This window comes from Bombina bombina, chromosome 1 (assembly GCF_027579735.1).
Source record: "Bombina bombina isolate aBomBom1 chromosome 1, aBomBom1.pri, whole genome shotgun sequence".
In the NCBI taxonomy this organism is placed as follows: Eukaryota; Metazoa; Chordata; class Amphibia; order Anura; family Bombinatoridae; genus Bombina; species Bombina bombina.
Window position 1 is genome coordinate 548,658,895 of NC_069499.1, and position 19,470 is coordinate 548,678,364.

The following is a 19,470-nucleotide window of genomic DNA, read 5'->3' on the forward strand; positions in this document are numbered from 1 at the left end:
TTACCTGCCTTAAAAAACAGGGCGGGCCGTGGACTGATCACACAACAGAAGAAAGGAATTTATCAGGTAAGCATAAATTATGTTTTCTTCTGTTATGTGTGATCAGTCCACGGGTCATCATTACTTCTGGGATACCAATACCAAAGCAAAAGTACACGGATGACGGGAGGGATAGGCAGGCTCATTATACAGAAGGAACCACTGCCTGAAGAACCTTTCTCCCAAAAATAGCCTCCGAAGAAGCAAAAGTGTCAAATTTGTAAAATTTGGAAAAAGTATGAAGCGAAGACCAAGTTGCAGCCTTGCAAATCTGTTCAACAGAGGCCTCATTCTTAAAGGCCCAAGTGGAAGCCACAGCTCTAGTAGAATGAGCTGTAATTCTTTCAGGAGGCTGCTGTCCAGCAGTCTCATAGGCTAAACGAATTATGCTACGAAGCCAGAAGGAGAGAGAGGTAGCCGAAGCCTTATGACCTCTCCTCTGACCAGAGTACACGACAAACAGGGAAGACGTTTGTCGAAAATCCTTAGTTGCCTGCAAGTAGAACTTGAGGGCACGAACTACATCCAGATTGTGTAGAAGACGTTCCTTCTTTGAAGAAGGATTCGGGCACAGGGAAGGCACCACGATCTCTTGATTGATGTTCCTGTTAGTGACTACCTTAGGTAAGAACCCAGGTTTTGTACGCAGAACTACCTTATCTGAATGAAAAATCAAATAAGGAGAATCACAATGTAAAGCTGATAACTCAGAGACTCTCCGAGCCGAAGAAATAGCCATTAAAAATAACACTTTCCAAGATAACAACTTTATATCAATGGAATGAAGGGGTTCAAACGGAACTCCTTGTAGAACGTTAAGAACAAGGTTTAAACTCCATGGCGGAGCAACAGTTTTAAACACAGGCTTGATCCTAGCTAAAGCCTGACAAAAGGCCTGGACGTCTGGATTTTCTGACAGACGCCTGTGTAACAAGATGGACAGAGCTGAGATCTGTCCCTTTAATGAACTAGCCGATAAACCCTTTTCTAAACCTTCTTGTAGAAAGGACAATATCCTAGGAATCCTAACCTTACTCCAGGAGTAACCTTTGGATTCGCACCAGTATAGGTATTTACGCCATATCTTATGGTAAATCCTTCTGGTAACAGGCTTCCTAGCCTGTATCAGGGTATCAATAACCGACTCAGAAAAACCACGTTTTGATAAAATCAAGCGTTCAATTTCCAAGCAGTCAGCTTCAGAGAAGTTAGATTTTGATGTTTGAATGGACCCTGTATCAGAAGGTCCTGTCTTAGAGGTAGAGACCAAGGCGGACAGGATGACATGTCCACTAGATCTGCATACCAAGTCCTGCGTGGCCATGCAGGCGCTATTAGAATCACTGATGCTCTCTCCTGTTTGATTTTGGCAATCAATCGAGGAAGCAGCGGGAAGGGTGGAAACACATAAGCCATCCCGAAGTTCCAAGGTGCTGTCAAAGCATCTATCAGAACCGCTCCCGGATCCCTGGATCTGGACCCGTAGCGAGGAAGTTTGGCGTTCTGGCGAGACGCCATGAGATCTATCTCTGGTTTGCCCCAACTTCGAAGTATTTGGGCAAAGACCTCCGGATGAAGTTCCCACTCCCCCGGATGAAAAGTCTGGCGACTCAAGAAATCCGCCTCCCAGTTCTCCACTCCCGGGATGTGGATTGCTGACAGGTGGCAAGAGTGAGACTCTGCCCAGCGAATTATCTTTGATACTTCCATCATTGCTAGGGAGCTTCTTGTCCCTCCTTGATGGTTGATGTAAGCTACAGTCGTGATGTTGTCCGACTGAAACCTGATGAACCCCCGAGTTTTTAACTGGGGCCAAGCCAGAAGGGCATTGAGAACTGCTCTCAATTCCAGAATGTTTATTGGCAGGAGACTTTCCTCCTGATTCCATTGTCCCTGAGTCTTCAGAGAATTCCAGACAGCGCCCCAACCTAGTAGGCTGGCGTCTGTTGTTACAATTGTCCAGTCCGGCCTGCTGAATGGCATCCCCCTGGACAGATGTGGCCGAGAAAGCCACCATAGAAGAGAGTTTCTGGTCTCTTGATCCAGATTCAGAGTAGGGGACAAGTCTGAGTAATCCCCATTCCACTGACTCAGCATGCACAATTGCAGCGGTCTGAGATGTAGACGTGCAAAGGGTACTATGTCCATTGCTGCTACCATTAAGCCGATCACCTCCATGCATTGAGCTACTGACGGGAGTTGAATGGAATGAAGGACACGGCATGCATTTAGAAGCTTTGTTAATCTGTCTTCTGTCAGATAAATCTTCATTTCTACAGAATCTATAAGAGTCCCCAAGAATGGAACTCTTGTGAGAGGAAAGAGAGAACTCTTCTTTTCGTTCACTTTCCATCCATGCGACCTTAGAAATGCCAGAACTAACTCTGTATGAGACTTGGCAGTTTGAAAGCTTGAAGCTTGTATCAGAATGTCGTCTAGGTACGGAGCTACCGAAATTCCTCGCGGTCTTAGTACCGCCAGAAGGGCACCCAGAACCTTTGTGAAGATTCTTGGAGCCGTAGCCAATCCGAATGGAAGAGCTACAAACTGGTAATGCCTGTCTAAGAAGGCAAACCTTAGATACCGGTAATGATCTTTGTGAATCGGTATGTGAAGGTAAGCATCCTTTAAATCCACTGTGGTCATGTACTGACCCTTTTGGATCATGGGTAAGATTGTCCGAATAGTTTCCATTTTGAACGATGGAACTCTTAGGAATTTGTTTAGGATCTTTAAATCCAAGATTGGCCTGAAAGTTCCCTCTTTTTTGGGAACCACAAACAGGTTTGAGTAAAACCCTTGTCCTTGTTCCGACCGCGGAACCGGATGGATCACTCCCATTAATAACAGATCTTGTACACAGCGTAGAAACGCTTCTTTCTTTATCTGGTTTGTTGACAACCTTGACAGATGAAATCTCCCTCTTGGGGGAGAGAATTTGAAGTCTAGAAGGTATCCCTGAGATATGATCTCTAGCGCCCAGGGATCCTGAACATCTCTTGCCCAAGCCTGGGCGAAGAGAGAGAGTCTGCCCCCCACTAGATCCGGTCCCGGATCGGGGGCCCTCGATTCATGCTGTCTTTGGGGCAGCAGCAGGTTTCCTGGCCTGCTTGCCCTTGTTCCAGGACTGGTTAGGTTTCCAGCCTTGTCTGTAACGAGCAACAGCTCCTTCCTGTTTTGGTGCAGTGGAAGTTGGTGCTGCTCCTGCTTTGAAATTCCGAAAGGGACGAAAATTAGACTGTCTAGCCTTAGCTTTGGCTTTGTCTTGAGGCAGGGCGTGGCCCTTACCTCCTGTAATGTCAGCGATAATTTCTTTCAAACCGGGCCCAAATAAAGTTTGCCCCTTGAAAGGTATATTAATTAATTTGGACTTAGAAGTTACATCAGCTGACCAGGATTTTAGCCACAGCGCCCTACGTGCCTGAATGGCGAATCCTGAGTTCTTAGCCGTAAGTTTGGTTAAATGTACTACGGCCTCCGAAATGAATGAATTAGCTAGTTTAAGGACTCTAAGCCTGTCCGTAATGTCGTCCAGCGTAGCTGAACTAAGGTTCTCTTCCAGAGACTCAATCCAAAATGCTGCCGCAGCCGTAATCGGCGCGATGCATGCAAGGGGTTGCAATATAAAACCTTGTTGAACAAACATTTTCTTAAGGTAACCCTCTAATTTTTTATCCATTGGATCTGAAAAAGCACAGCTATCCTCCACCGGGATAGTGGTACGCTTAGCTAAAGTAGAAACTGCTCCCTCCACCTTAGGGACCGTTTGCCATAAGTCCCGTGTGGTGGCGTCTATTGGAAACATCTTTCTAAATATCGGAGGGGGTGAGAACGGCACACCGGGTCTATCCCACTCCTTAGTAACAATTTCAGTTAGTCTCTTAGGTATAGGAAAAACGTCAGTACTCGCCGGTACCGCAAAGTATTTATCCAACCTACACAATTTCTCTGGTATTGCAACAGTGTTACAATCATTAAGAGCCGCTAAAACCTCCCCTAGTAATACACGGAGGTTCTCCAATTTAAATTTAAAATTTGAAATATCTGAATCCAATCTGTTTGGATCAGAACCGTCACCCACAGAATGAAGCTCTCCGTCCTCATGCTCTGCAAGCTGTGACGCAGTATCAGACATGGCCCTAGTATTATCAGCGCACTCTGTTCTCACCCCAGAGTGATCACGCTTGCCTCTTAGTTCTGGTAATTTAGCCAAAACTTCAGTCATAACAGTAGCCATATCTTGTAATGTTATCTGTAATGGCCGCCCAGATGTACTAGGCGCCACAATATCACGCACCTCCCGGGCGGGAGATGCAGGTACTGACACGTGAGGCGAGTTAGTCGGCATAACTCTCCCCTCGCTGTTTGGTGAAATTTGTTCAATTTGTACAGATTGGCTTTTATTTAAAGTAGCATCAATACAGTTAGTACATAAATTTCTATTGGGCTCCACCTTGGCATTGGAACAAATGACACAGGTATCTTCCTCTGAATCAGACATGTTTAACACACTAGCAATAAACTTGCAACTTGGTTACAATCTTATTTAACAAAAACGTACTGTGCCTTAAAGAAGCACTAAACGATTAAATGACAGTTGAAATAATGAACTGAAAAACAGTTATCGCATCAATCCTTGAAAAACAACACAACTTTTAGCAAAGGTTTGTTCCCATTAGTAAAGTAACAATAATTAAATTTGAAACATAAAAATTACAGAGCAACGTCTTTTAATCACAGTCAATAAATAAGTCTCACAGCTCTGCTGAGAGAATCTACCTCCCTCCAAAGAAGTTTGAAGACCCCTGATTTCTGTTAGAGATGAACCGGATCATGCAGGAAATACAAGAGTAACTGACTGGAAATTTTTGATGCGTAGCAAAGAGCGCCAAAAACGGCCCCTCCCCCTCACACACAGCAGTGAGAGAGAAACGAAACTGTCACAATTAAAACAAGCAAACTGCCAAGTGGAAAAATAATGCCCAAACATTTATTCACTCAGTACCTCAGAACATGCAAACGATTCTACATTCCAGCAAAAACGTTTAACATAATAAATACCTATTAAAAGGTTTAATGTACTTTTAACAGAGTAATTCCAGTGAAATGCCATCCCCAGAATACTGAAGTGTAGAGTATACATACATGTCATTATAACGGTATGGCAGGATTTTCTCATCAATTCCATTCAGAAAATAAAAACTGCTACATACCTCAATGCAGATCCATCTGCCCGCTGTCCCCTGATCTGAAGCTTTTACCTCCCTCAGATGGCCGAGAAACAGCAATATGATCTTAACTACTCCGGTTAAAATCATAGTAAAAAACTCTGGTAGATTCTTCCTCAAACTCTGCCAGAGAAGTAATAACACGCTCCGGTGCTATTGTAAAATAACAAACTTTTGATTGAAGTTATAAAAACTAAGTATAATCACCATAGTCCTCTCACACATCCTATCTAGTCGTTGGGTGCAAGAGAATGACTGGGAGTGACGTAGAGGGGAGGAGCTATATGCAGCTCTGCTGGGTGAATCCTCTTGCATTTCCTGTTGGGGAGGAGTTATATCCCAGAAGTAATGATGACCCGTGGACTGATCACACATAACAGAAGAAAAAAGAGCTACAAAAAAGCTCTTTTTTGCCAAGAGTTTAAGTCAAAGAAAAAAAATTGTGAAGAAAGCTTTATTTTTTTTAAATAATTATTTTAACTACTCACAGCTCTAAATATTCAATTGTGCACTAACGGATATATATTGTGTGACAGCACCAAATTATGTATTAGTTTATTTATTTTTAATTTCCCTGAATTTTTTGCTAAACCCACTTGGATTAATGGTTAATCAGGCTTATTTCCCTCTCATGCAGGTAACCTAACCATCTGTTTGTCTCATATTTAAAGGTCACCTACCTGCTGATGCCTTTATATACTGTTGCATAGGAACCCTCACCCAGTTTCTCGAGGTTTAGGTATGAAGATGCAGTTCCAAAGGGCAATCCCTTCCTCTGCTGAAAAAAAGAGATTTGTGATCTAATATAGTGGCAAAAAAACAGGTGGTCTTGTTATGTTTTAACATTGTGGTTACAGGGAAAAGTACTGTCATTGTCTCCCCTTAATATGCAATGCCTTGTTATACCTGCTGCAGACTAATAAATAAGAAACTACTCCATTAACTTTATTCTTGTATAGGTAATAGCTGTTTTTGCTCATTGAAACCACAGCCCATTGTTCTCAAGAACATGCCCATTCGAATGTTGAGTTTATAGGAATAGTGACCTCCTTATTCTTATCTCTCCCTATAAACACAAAGCCAGTACTTAGGGCCTGAAGATCAATGGATTCTGCATCTTGGAGAGAAATTGTAGTGCTGACTTCACAGGGGCTGAACTCACTGAATGTTCAAAAGAAAATGGGCGGAACTCTCTAGCACTGTGAGATCTCTCCATTTCAGTATATGAAGGAGAGACAAGCTCAGTGCAATACAGCACTGCATGGTATTAGAGTTTTGTTACACTTTGTGCTTTATATTTTATATTACTTCACACTTCAGATTGAGTCCTTTCCGTATTATATTTAACCTATATTTTAATATATTTTTATATTTTAATACATTTAGATTTAGATCCAGCAGTGATTTTACAAATTCTGATTATGTTTTCAAACATTAGTATCATACTTTTATATATTTCTGTGTATCTTTTAGACATTGCAGTCCCCTGGGCTGAATAGGGGAGTTCCCAGAGTATATCTGAAGCTCTCTCAGAATTCCTGTGAAATGTAAGCATTTTAAATAAGCTGGTCTCACTGGTTTATTTCAGCTGCTGTATGCAGGAGAAGTTTGCTCAAAATTCCCAATACACATTTTAACTAAGAGAAAAGTAATATATACTTAAATATAGACAAAAGCAAGTTAAATTGAAGTGAAAACTTTCAGTTTAATTTGTAACTGATGCAAACTGAACCTTTATATCAGCAGCAGGTGTTCCCCAGTTACCTCCTTTCTCCTATGTAAAATTTTGTAGCTCAGAGAGCTACATTACTTTCTATGGAAGGCATCTCTCATCCCTCTGGGACTTCCAGGTTCGCCCTATTTCTTAGAAAATTCAGCGAGTTTAGCCCATGTGAAGTCTGCACGATAATTTATCTCCAAGCTCTCTGTGAAACTGAAGCTCATTTTTATTTTAAATAGAAAAAATACAAAGTGCAATATAATTTGTAAAAGATACACATAAATATACACAGGATGATCTTACGCCTAGATTTAGAGTTTGGTGTTAGACGTCAAAACCAGTGTTAGAGGCTCATAATGCTGGTTTTGGGCTACCGCTGGTATTTAGAGTCTTGTAGGTAAGGGTCTAACGCTCACTTTGCAGCCACGACTTTTCCATACCGCAGATCCCCCTACGCCATTTGCGTATCCTATCTTTTCAATGGGATCTTTCTAACGCTGGTATTTAGAGTCTTGGCTGAAGTGAGCGTTAGAAATCTAACGTCAAAACTCCAGCCGCAGAAAAAAGTCAGGAGTTAAGAGCTTTCTGGGCTAACGCCGGTTCATAAAGCTCTTACCTACTATGCTCTAAAGTACACTAACACCCATAAACTACCTATGTACCCCTAAACCGAGGTCCCCCCACATCGCCGCCACTCTATTAAAAATTTTTAACCCCTAATCTGCCGACCGCACCTGCCGCAACCTACGTTATTCCTATGAACACCTAATCTGCTGCCCCTAACACCACCGACCCCTATATTATATTTATTAACCCCTAATCTGCCGCCCCCAACGTCGCCTCCACCTACCTACAATTATTAACCCCTAATCTGCCGACCAGACCTCACCGCCACTATAATAAATGTATTAACCCCTAATCCGCCTCACTCCTGCCTCAATAACCCTATAATAAATAGTATTAACCCCTAATCTGCCCTCCCTAACATCGCCGACACCTAACTTCAAGTATTAACCCCTAATATGCCGACCGGACCTCACCGCTACTCTAATAAATTTATTAACCCCTAAGTTAAATATAATTTAAATCTAACGAAATAAATTAACTCTTATTAAATAAATTAATCCTATTTAAAGCTAAATACTTACCTGTAAAATAAACCCTAATATAGCTACAATATAAATTATAATTATATTGTAGCTATTTTAGGATTAATATTTATTTTACAGGCAACTTTGTATTTATTTTAACCAGGTACAATAGCTATTAAATAGTTCATAACTATTTAATAGTTACCTAGTTAAAATAATTACAAAATTACCTGTAAAATAAATCCTAACCTAAGTTACAATTAAACCTAACACTACACTATCAATAAATTAATTAAATAAACTATCTACAATTATCTACAATTAAACCTAACACTACACTATCAATAAATTAATTAAATACAATACCTACAAATAAATACAATTACATAAACTAACTCAAGTACAACAAATAAAAAAGAACTAAGTTACAAAAAATAAAAAAATATTTACAAACATTAGAAAAATATTACAACAATTTTAAACTAATTACACCTACTCTAAGCCCCCTAATAAAATAACAAAGCCCCCCAAAATAAAAAAATGCCCTACCCTATTCTAAAATTAAAATAGAAAAGCTCTTTTACCTTACCAGCCCTTAAAAGGGCCTTTTGCGGGGCATGCCCCAAAGAATTCAGCTCTTTTGCCTGGAAAAAAAAACATACAATACCCCCCACCAACATTACAACCCACCACCCACATACCCCTAATCTAACCCAAACCCCCCTTAAATAAACCTAACACTAAGCCCCTGAAGATCTTCCTACCTTGTCTTCACCACGTCAGGTTCACCGATCCATCCACCGAAGTCTTGATCCAAGCCTCCGAAGTCTTGATCCAAGCCCAAGCGGGGGCTGAAGAGCGACGTCCATCCTCAGGCTGAAGTCTTGATCCAAGCGGTGGCTGAAGAATTCCATCATCGGGCAGAAGTCTTCATCCTATCCGGGCAGAAGAGGAGATCCGGACCGGCAAACATCTTCATCCAAGCCGCATCTTCTATGCTCTTCCATCCGATGACGAGCGGCTCCATCTTCAAGACCTCCAGCGTGGATCCATCCTCTTCTTCCGACGTCCTAAAACAGAATGAAGGTTCCTTTAAGGGACGTCATCAGATTGAGCTTGCATTCTATTGGCTGATCGGAACAGCCAATAGAATGCGAGCTCAATCTGATTGGCTGATTGGATCAGCCAATCGGATTGAACTTGAATCTGATTGGCTGATTCCATCAGCCAATCAGAATTTTCCTACCTTAATTCCGATTGGCTGATAGAATCCTATCAGCCAATCGGAATTCGAGGGACGCCATCTTGGATGACGTCCCTTAAAGGAACCTTCATTCTGTTTTAGGACGTCGGAAGAAGAGGATGGATCCGCGCTGGAGGTCTTGAAGATGGAGCCGCTCGTCATCGGATGGAAGAACATAGAAGATGCGGCTTGGATGAAGATGTTTGCCGGTCCGGATCTCCTCTTCTGCCCGGATAGGATGAAGACTTCTGCCCGATGATGGAATTCTTCAGCCACCGCTTGGATCAAGACTTCAGCCTGAGGATGGACGTCGCTCTTCAGCCCCCGCTTGGGCTTGGATCAAGACTTCGGAGGCTTGGATCAAGACTTCGGTGGACGGATCGGTGAACCCGGCGTGGTGAAGACAAGGTAGGAAGATCTTCAGGGGCTTAGTGTTAGGTTTATTTAAGGGGGGTTTGGGTTAGATTAGGGGTATGTGGGTGGTGGGTTGTATGTTGGTGGGGGGGTATTGTATGTTTTTTTTTCCAGGCAAAAGAGCTGAATTCTTTGGGGAATGCCCCGCAAAAGGCCCTTTTAAGGGCTGGTAAGGTAAAAGAGCTTTTCTATTTTAATTTTAGAATAGGGTAGGGCATTTTTTTATTTTGGGGGCTTTGTTATTTTATTAGGGGGCTTAGAGTAGGTGTAATTAGTTTAAAATTGTTGTAATATTTTTCTAATGTTTGTAAATATTAGTTCTTTTTTATTTTTTGTACTTGAGTTAGTTTATTTAATTGTATTTATTTGTAGGTATTGTATTTAATTAATGTATTGATAGTGTAGTGTTAGGTTTAATTGTAGATAATTGTAGATAGTTTATTTAATTAATTTATTGATAGTGTAGTGTTAGGTTTAATTGTAACTTAGGTTAGGATTTATTTTACAGGTAATTTTGTAATTATTTTAACTAGGTAACTATTAAATAGTTATGAACTATTTAATAGCTATTGTACCTGGTTAAAATAAATACAAAGTTGCCTGTAAAATAAATATTAATCCTAAAATAGCTACAATATAATTATAATTTATATTGTAGCTATATTAGGGTTTATTTTACAGGTAAGTATTTAGCTTTAAATAGGAATAATTTATTTAATAAGAGTTAATTTATTTCGTTAGATTTAAATTATATTTAACTTAGGGGGGTGTTAGTGTTAAGGTTAGACTTAGCTTTAGGGGTTAATAACTTTATTATAGTAGCGGTGAGGTCCGGTCGGCAGATTAGGGGTTAATAAGTGTAGGTAGGTGGAGGCGACGTTGGGGGCGGCAGATTAGGGGTTAATAAATATAATATAGGGGTCGGCGGTGTTAGGGGCAGCAGATTAGGGGTTCATAGGGATAACGTAGGTTGCGGCGGTGTACGGAGCGGCAGATTAGGGGTTAAAAAAATAAGCAGGTGTCAGCGATAGCGGGGGCGGCAGATTAGGGGTTAATAAGTGTAAGGTTAGGGATGTTTAGACTCGGGGTACATGTTAGGGTGTTAGGTGCAGACATAGGAAGTGTTTCCCCATAGGAAACAATGGGGCTGCGTTAGGAGCTGAACGCTGCTTTTTTGCAGGTGTTAGGTTTTTTTTCAGCTCAAACTGCCCCATTGTTTTCTATGGGGGATCGTGCACGAGCACGTTTTTGAAGCTGGCCGCGTCCGTAAGCACCGCTGGTATTGAGAGTTGCATTGGCGGTAAATATGCTCTACGCTCCCTTTTTGGAGCCTAACGCAGCCCTTCTGTGAACTCTAAATACCAGCGGTATTTAAAAGGTGCGGGGAAAAAAAATACACGCGTAGCTAACGCACCCCTTTGGCCGCAGAACTCTAAATCTAGCCGTTAATTTTTTTAAATTACACGGAAACTGTGAAATCAGAATTTGTAAAATCACAATCATAAATATACTGCAGTATACAAAATAAAAAGTGCAAATTTAAATTTAATAAAATTTAATCTGAAATGTAAAGTAATATAGAATACAAAGCACAAAGTGTAAATTCAGCATGTCATGTAATGCTATATTACACTGGGCTTGTCTCTCCTTCAACTACAGAAATGCAGGGAACATCCCTTGGAGAAGAAAAGCAAAATCTGTCTTTTGAAAATTTCACTAGGTATCTCACAGTGCTGGAGGATTATTTTAGATCATCTCACCTGAACGGAGAGCTTTCGATTCAGGCCCTTAGAGAGAGTAACTGAAAATTAAAATTTTAATACCTATATCTGCCACCCACTGGGAGGCTGATTTCTGTTGCAGCCTGTGTACATAGCTTTTCTATAGAGAATACTGCAGTATTAGAATTTTAGTATATATGGTAGTTTAAATAGGCAAACACAACTATTTCAAATGACAATAATAATATACATTAAGTGGGAGACAAAGTACAATTTCCCTTTAAGTTTCACTTAAAGGGACACTAAACCCAATTTTTTTTATTTAATGATTCAGATAGAGCATGCAATTTTAAGGAACTTTCTAATTTATTATCAATTTTTTTTCGTTCTCTTGCTATCTTTATCTTAAAAGCAGGAATGTAAAGCTTAAGAGCCGTCCCATTTTTGGTTCAGAACCTGGGTTATGTTTGCTTATTGATTTGCTAAATGTAGCCACGAATAAGCAAGTGCTATCCGGGGTGCTGAACCTATAATGGTTTGGCTCCTAAGCTTTCAATTCCTGCTTTTTAAATAAAGATAGCAAGAGAACGAAGTAAAATGGATAGTAGGAGTAAATTAGAAAGTTGCTTAAAATTGCATGCTGAATCTAAATCCTGAAATAAAAAAATAGGTTTAGTATTCCTTTAATCAATAAAATCCTGTGAATGCCTTTGCTTCATAATCACTTTTACATCAAAATAACTACCTCAAACTACCAGGTAATACAACTGATAAGACTGTACTTAGGTCAATATTGCATTTAGTTATGCATCAGAATCAATGGCACAGCCAATCATGCTGCCCTACCCCAACATTATCAAACTATTATCACAATAAGTATTATTATTATTATGCAGAGTTAAATGTAGGTGCAGGTGTATACAAAGCATGTGCTCAGTCTCATGCTATTGATTACATCACACTGCTACAGTGTATGCTCATTAATAATATCAGCTTCTAAGCAGTTTTTGCAGGGACTAGTGTAGCAGTAAGAAATAGGGCTTTCTTTTACAAATTTATGCTAGTATATCTCCCTATTCTGATATTAAATTATATTTAAATTAGTAGTTTATCCTTTTATAACCATTTACTACCATAACCTTTTCACACTTCCTTATTTTGTTCTGAACATTTTTGTGTTCCCTTATGCATATGAATTGGCATGTTGTTACATGTTACAAAGAGGTGAGTTTCCATACTCACCCACTGCAGATTCTTTGCTTGTAGTGGGTCACTATTGCTTCGAGCCCGTAGAGAGCGTATTCTCCTCACCTGGACTGTGTGGTACCACTGTGGGGGGAGGGACTCTACCGGACATGGCACATCACTGAAATTGGTAAGCTGGAGAAAAAAAAAAGTGAGAAATCAGACACATTACAAATATCCATTGAATGATTCCATAACAGCAATTTAATTAAAATTATTTTGAGACAGTGAATTGGATTTGTTGTCAAGGTTTTGACCTAGATAAAAGTAATTTGCTGGCTTGTACCTCCAACGAAGCGCTCTCGTCATGACCTGTATGTGCTCCCTGATCATGCCCAGAAAGTTCTCTTGCAGACCCACGACAGCAGTCCCAGCACACAGCACTAATGCACAGCACTATTCCCATCACATCTCTCTCTCTCGTCTTCTCCGTTACTAGAACATTATTCATATGACTCACATGACACCCCAGCTTCCAGCAAGCAGCCCCATGACTCAAACTGCCTTCCCACTCTCTTTCTAGGAGTGTTATAATCACTCTGTTTTTATTGGTATATCCTAAAAATAATAATCAGTTAACCCTTAAAATCCCAGGGCCCTAAAGTGAAATACTGGAAAAGGGTTGCTGGACATTTTAGCTACAGAATATTCAAAAGCTGATTGTTAAAAATACACATTTTTGGCAAAGGCATTTTTTTTTTAGTACAGAAGAAGAATGTTAAAGTTTGATAATGAATAAATCTCATGCACATGGGTGTAAAATATAACTGCATTTAAAAGCTAAAACAGGGATATTTTTTCCTCTTTTATTAGGATAAAAAAAGTGCATTTTCAACTGTATTTTACCAAGTAATTTGTTAAAAATAGATTTAGCTGAAAGGATATAAAAACTGTGTTTGTAAGTACATCATCAGGAATTCAGCTCATTGCAAGGGAATGATCTTGCTTAGGGAGACACTTATCATTAATGTTTGATACATCAGAATTAAGCAGTGCCTGTCTAGTTATAGACCTTGCAAATGTCCCTATTTGAGAGGGACAATTCTGGATTCTCAGCACTGTCCCACTCTGAAATTAGCCATATGTCCCTATTTACAGAATTTCCCTTAGCGGCTTAGCCCCACCAACAGAACACCCAAACACAACCACAGACCACCCAGATACACCCACAATCCCACCCAATAACCACCCACTATCCCACCCCCTACCAACACAGCTCTGCCTACAAAATGGTGACTGCCCCCCCTATCAACCTCCTGAGTCCCTGACACCCAGCCACAAATGTTGGGAGGTATGTGTTTTTGAGGGTTAATCATCATAATTTCTGGCCCAACAAACATTCATTTTATTAAGAGCTGCAGTCTGAAAACCATTTAAGGTAAATTTAAATTAATATTTGAAATGCACAGCATTAGCATTTTTAAATATATATATTTCTGCAACAATATTTATTTCTATAGTTATAACTTTTAACGTGTATGAGATTCACTACTCATCAGGCTGTAGCGACATGCGTGCACATTTGCCTCCTGCACATGATTCGCACACCAATGGCGGGTGCAGGGAGTGGGTGTATTTAATATCATCACTCCAGCAGCAATATTTTTAAATTGTATTTTAAATGCATTGCTGTGTACAAGTATAATGTTTGTGTCCCTTCAAAAATAAATCCCACTCTCACGCAAAGATCCACAAACAAGTAACCATTTTTATTTACATGAAAATGCAAAGGTGTATTTTCCCTTCATGTTGAATTGAGAAATCACTAAAATTTGGAACATTAACTGCAAGCGTTAACAGTTACGATAGCAGAAACAGCACTACATAATAATAATATACAGGTATACCTCACTTTACAGCGCTTCACTTTACAGCGATTCGCTAATACAGCGCTTTGTGGAGCTGAAGTTCATCCTCCAAGGATTTTGAAACAGTGCTGTAAATCATTGTGAGATTGCGAGAAAAGTGACTGGCACCATTTTGCTATGCTTAGTTCACTATGTTAACTGCATTGCAGTGCAATCTGTGTCTCAGTGCTATAGTCTGGCAAATTTTACTACAGTAATTGTCACTATTTTGCAGGTACAGTTTTTATTGAATACTAATTGAATACTTGCTGTGCTAGTGTTAAACTAAACGTAGCACTATTGCACCCCTAATATATGTTAGTTCAAACATGTTTTTAAGATTTTAAAACACTAAAAAGAAAGCTAAAACTGCCTTGTTTCACTTTAAGGCGGTTTTCACTTTACAGCGGGGCTCCGGTCCCTAACCCGCTGTATGAGCGGGGTATACCTGTAATAATAATGAACAAGAGAATGGGTCCACTTAAAATATTGGGAGCTATATAAGATGGCTGCTATTTATTCACAAGGTAGGTACAACACAATGTGCCACTGTCTGGTGTAATAAACACACATTAGATAATTCTACTCTGAGAATTAGCATGAAAGGCAGCAAATGGAGAAAACTTCACACCACATCCTATTTATAATAGATTTATTTCAAGTGAATATTTTTCCATTCACAGTGAAGTTCTTTTAGATTATTTTTTTAGATTATTGATATATATATATATATATATATATATATATATATATATATATATATATATAAATGTAATGCATGATTTGTATATATAGTGAAGCTTTCTATTGCTAATCATCCTTATAGAATTCCTAAAGGAAAAACTTAAAGGGGCATTGCACACTTTGAGATGGTTATATAGAATGCTAAATTGTATATATAAAAAAAAACAATTTTGCAATATACTTTCATTATTTATTTTGTCCCCTTTTCCTGTAATTTCATTCTAACAATCATGAGTTTTTCAGTTCCTGTTAGAAATTAAAGTGCAGAACACTGTTTTATTCCACACAGCCATTGGCTGCACACTCTAGTGACCTATTTATAACTGTCTCTTATTAGCCACAGCAGAGAAAGAAACCTACGTTACAACATGGCAGCTCCCATTTGGTCAATATTTAAACAACTAATGAAACTTTTAAAAATCCATCTACTTGTTAATCTCAAACTAATCTTTTCTTTGAATTCTTCATTCCATCTAGCATTTATTTAGTGTTTAATGTTCCTTTAAGGCTTTTTCAGCAAAATATACCATTGTCATTGAAGGAAATTTTTTATTGGATAATCTTTTCAAAATATTGTTTAATTAACTCAATTTGTGCAAAGTAAAACTTCCAATAACCTTGTAATATTTACTTCTCCAAGACATTAACATCACTAACCTCAGATAATATCTTGTTTCTGACAGTTCAGTATTTTACATTTTATTTTTTTGTTCCTTTTAAACAGCCAACGGATGAGATGCTTATCCGTGTAGCCTAACCAATGCTTCCTGCTTTAGTTTCTTATCATTAGGGTCATTACTTTGTAAGACAGTAAAGACTGGATGATTATGTGCTCACACTGATATACATCTGTACTGCACAAACCAGATCTCCAGATAATTTAATAATGTAATCATTATAATCTAATATTTATAGAACACACTCATTTTTTTACCTTACCTCTTCATAACCTGTGTGTTTTTGCTTCAAACCTATAGGGAACAAAATATAGAAATTAATTATTTTAGAAGAAAAATTAGTCATTAGTACACAGTATTATACTATTATAGTCCTACTTAAAACTGTAAATTCCCAAGCAAAGCAATAATCAATTTTTTTGGTTTATTAAAAGGCCATGAAACCCAAACATGTTCTATAATGATAGAGCATACCAACTTTAAAATGTACTTCTATTATCTAATTTGCTTAGTTCCTTTGGTATCCTTTGTTGAAAAGCATATCAAGGTAGGCTCAGGGGCTGAGAACTAACTGTTGATTGGTGACTGCACATATATGCCTCTTTTCATTGGCTTACCAATGTGTTCAGCTTGCTACGAGTAGTGCATTGCTGCACCTTCAACAAAGGATACTAGAGAATAAAGCAAAACTGATAGTAGAAATATATTGGAAAGTTGTTTTAAAAGTTATGTTCTATGTGAATGATAAAAGAGAAAAATGGGGTTTTATACCCCTTTAAGCTTTAATAAATTATAAAGTTGAAGTTACCTTTTCCATTAAACGTTATAAAGCCTGTTTTTATTAATAGACAAATAAATTATAGTAGCCGTCATGGTAGTGAAAAAAATGTAAAAGGACAGTAAAGGCCAATTTACATTTTCATGATTCATATATACAGTAGATCATGCAGTTTTAAAGAACTTTCCAATTTGCCTCTTTATCTGATTTTCTTAATTTTCTTGGCATCTTTTGTTGAAAAGCATATCTAGGTGGGCTCAGGAGCAGCAAATCACTGCTGGGAACTAGCTGATGATTGGTGGTTGCACAAACATGCCTCTTGGCATTCATTCAGCTGTCTGAGTCATGATAGAAAACATTTGACATCCATGTGCTTTAATCACCTCTTTAAAGGGACAGTCTAGTCAAAATTAAACTTTCATGATTCAGATAGGTCATGCAATTTTAAACAACTTTCCATATTACTTTTATCATCAAATGTGCTTTGTTCTCTTGGTATTCTATGTTGAAAGCTAAACCCAGGTTGGCTCATATGTTAATTTGTAAGCCCTTGAACACCACCTGTTATCTCAGTTCATTTTGACAGACTTTTACTGCTAGAAAGCGCTAGTTAATGTGTGCCATATAGATAACATTGTGCTCACTCCCATGGAATTATTGATGAGTCAGCACTGATTGGCTAAAATGCAAGTCTGTCAAAAGAACTGAGATAAGGGGGCAGTCTGCAGAGGCATAGATACACAGTAAACACAGAGGTAAAAAGTATATTATATATATAACTGTGTTAGTTATGCAAAACTAGGGAATGGGTAATAAAAGGATTATCTAGCTTTCTAAACAATAACAATTCTGGAATAGACTGTCCCTTTAACTATGTGTGTACCCAGGACCGTCTTTAACACAGGGCAAAAGGGGCAGCTGCCCTGGGCCCAGTCTCTGTTGAGGGGCCCAAGAGTCCTAAAAAAAAAAAAATATTTTTTTTTTATGGTTCATACCAGACTGCTGATGTGACATGGGGAACACACACATTCAGTCCTAATACTGTCACAGTCAAAAGTACTCTGCTTATATATAACTGTGCCAGACCGTGCCGGTGCCATGTGACATGACAAGCTAGTGTCATGTGCTGTTTTAGATGTGCACTGTGCAGCACTGAATGCAAAGCCCTAACTCGGCATCCAGCCATTTCCCACTGCATCAGAAAAGGTCCTACTGGGGTTACCACTGTTACCAGGTAACTGCTCTGGTGGTGGGGATTGTTTCTGGGTAGGGCTGACTGTGGGCGCATGCAGCAGAAAGCTGGAGCGGCAGGCACATGAGGATTTGAGCATCTGTGCAGCTGCAAACACTGCTCTCTTCAGTCTTGAGGCTGTGTGACTCATCTCACACTGTATCCATGCAGCCTTGGACAGACAGCATCCAGTCTACTGGTCCCCTTAGCCCTGCTCTTTCTGCTGTGGCCCTAAGATCAACTAACTGAAGTCTGTTAGGGGAATAGTGCTTTGTAGAAAGGTGTCAGTGGGAAGAATAAGTGATTGCACACACGCCCCTCCCCATGCAGCATTGTCTAGTTCAGGGTGAGAGGGAACTTGATCCTGGCAAAGAAGCAACATGTGCTGGTGTGGCTGATGTATAGCGTCATGCTGATACTTCACACATTAATGTAAGGTTTATTTTTATAGTTTTTATTTTCTCTCTGTCTCAGATTTTACAGCTTCCCATAGTAGTTCTGCTGTTCCAGTCAGTAAACTTATATTTGTCTGCACCTCCATGCTTCCTCCTTTACCTTGCTTTGCTCCTGTTGGCTGCCCTAAATCTCTTTAACCAGCTAACCTCACACCAGAATCACATTCAAAAGAATATTAAATGAATCCACAGTGGAGGAATTTATATATTTATTTACTTATTAGTACTGCTTAGGTCCAGTTTCACATATTTTTTTTTTTTTTTTTAAATGATTAGCCCAGCAGTGGATGATCCACCGCTGGGCTAATAATAATAAAAAAAAAATTGATTTAGTTGTTTTTTGGGATGTTGGGGTGGAGAGCAAAATTGCATGGGGTGGGGGGCCCAAGAAAATTTTTGCCCAGGGTCTAATCAATATTAAAGACGGCCCTGTGTGTACCACACTCTTAAAAGCAAATTATGTAGCCTAGGTTCTCTTCAAATTTCTACAAATAGCCTAAAATAGGTATGGGATTTAGTTTACACTTGGTCCCATCCCCTCTACGTGCTGTCCCATTTTACAGATGCAAATATACAAACATTCCAAAATCCAAACCCTTTCTGGTCCCAAGCAGTTTGGATAAAGGGGGTTGTACCTCTGCAATGCCTTATTAATGTTTTCAAGGGAAAAGCTTAGAGAATTTAAGGTAAAAGAACATGAAATTAAAAGCAAAAATAATGAATATAATAATAAATGCAAATATTACATTGCTGAAAACTGTTAGAACATGCGACTTTAAATGTAAAATCCTGCATGGGAGTTGCAAGCCTTGTAGCTGCTTAGCAGGATATGACCAGTCAGCCAGTCAGTAGCACTTGCACAACACTGTGAGACTTTACCCATGTGTTTAACCCCTGCAATGATCCTTTACTGAGAAAGATAGACACATTTACATAAATATAAAGTTATAACAGGAACAAGAAGCAAAGAAAGGATCTGGAATAAGTAGTCACGCCCAGAAGAATGGATGGATAATAGATGGATAATGTGCATTTGA

At 39.1% G+C, this 19,470-nt stretch overlaps 1 protein-coding gene across 5 annotated transcripts in view; it reads right to left on the reverse strand.

Moving 5' to 3' along the window:
* The window catches only part of CDK15 (cyclin dependent kinase 15), a 657,391-nt gene that overhangs the window by 515,310 nt on the left and 122,611 nt on the right, over positions 1 to 19,470 (reverse strand). For 4 of the 5 annotated variants that reach the window (XM_053698694.1, XM_053698693.1, XM_053698697.1 and 1 more), the window contains 3 exons: positions 16,232 to 16,263; positions 12,699 to 12,836; positions 5,948 to 6,045 (listed from right to left, as the gene is read on the reverse strand). In XM_053698694.1, coding sequence (XP_053554669.1) covers positions 5,948 to 6,045; positions 12,699 to 12,836; positions 16,232 to 16,263 — 268 coding nt within the window. Of the gene's footprint in view, positions 1 to 5,947; positions 6,046 to 12,698; positions 12,837 to 12,987; positions 13,138 to 16,231; positions 16,264 to 19,470 lie in introns of those variants that run through there. The other variant, XM_053698695.1, reaches the window with a different exon arrangement.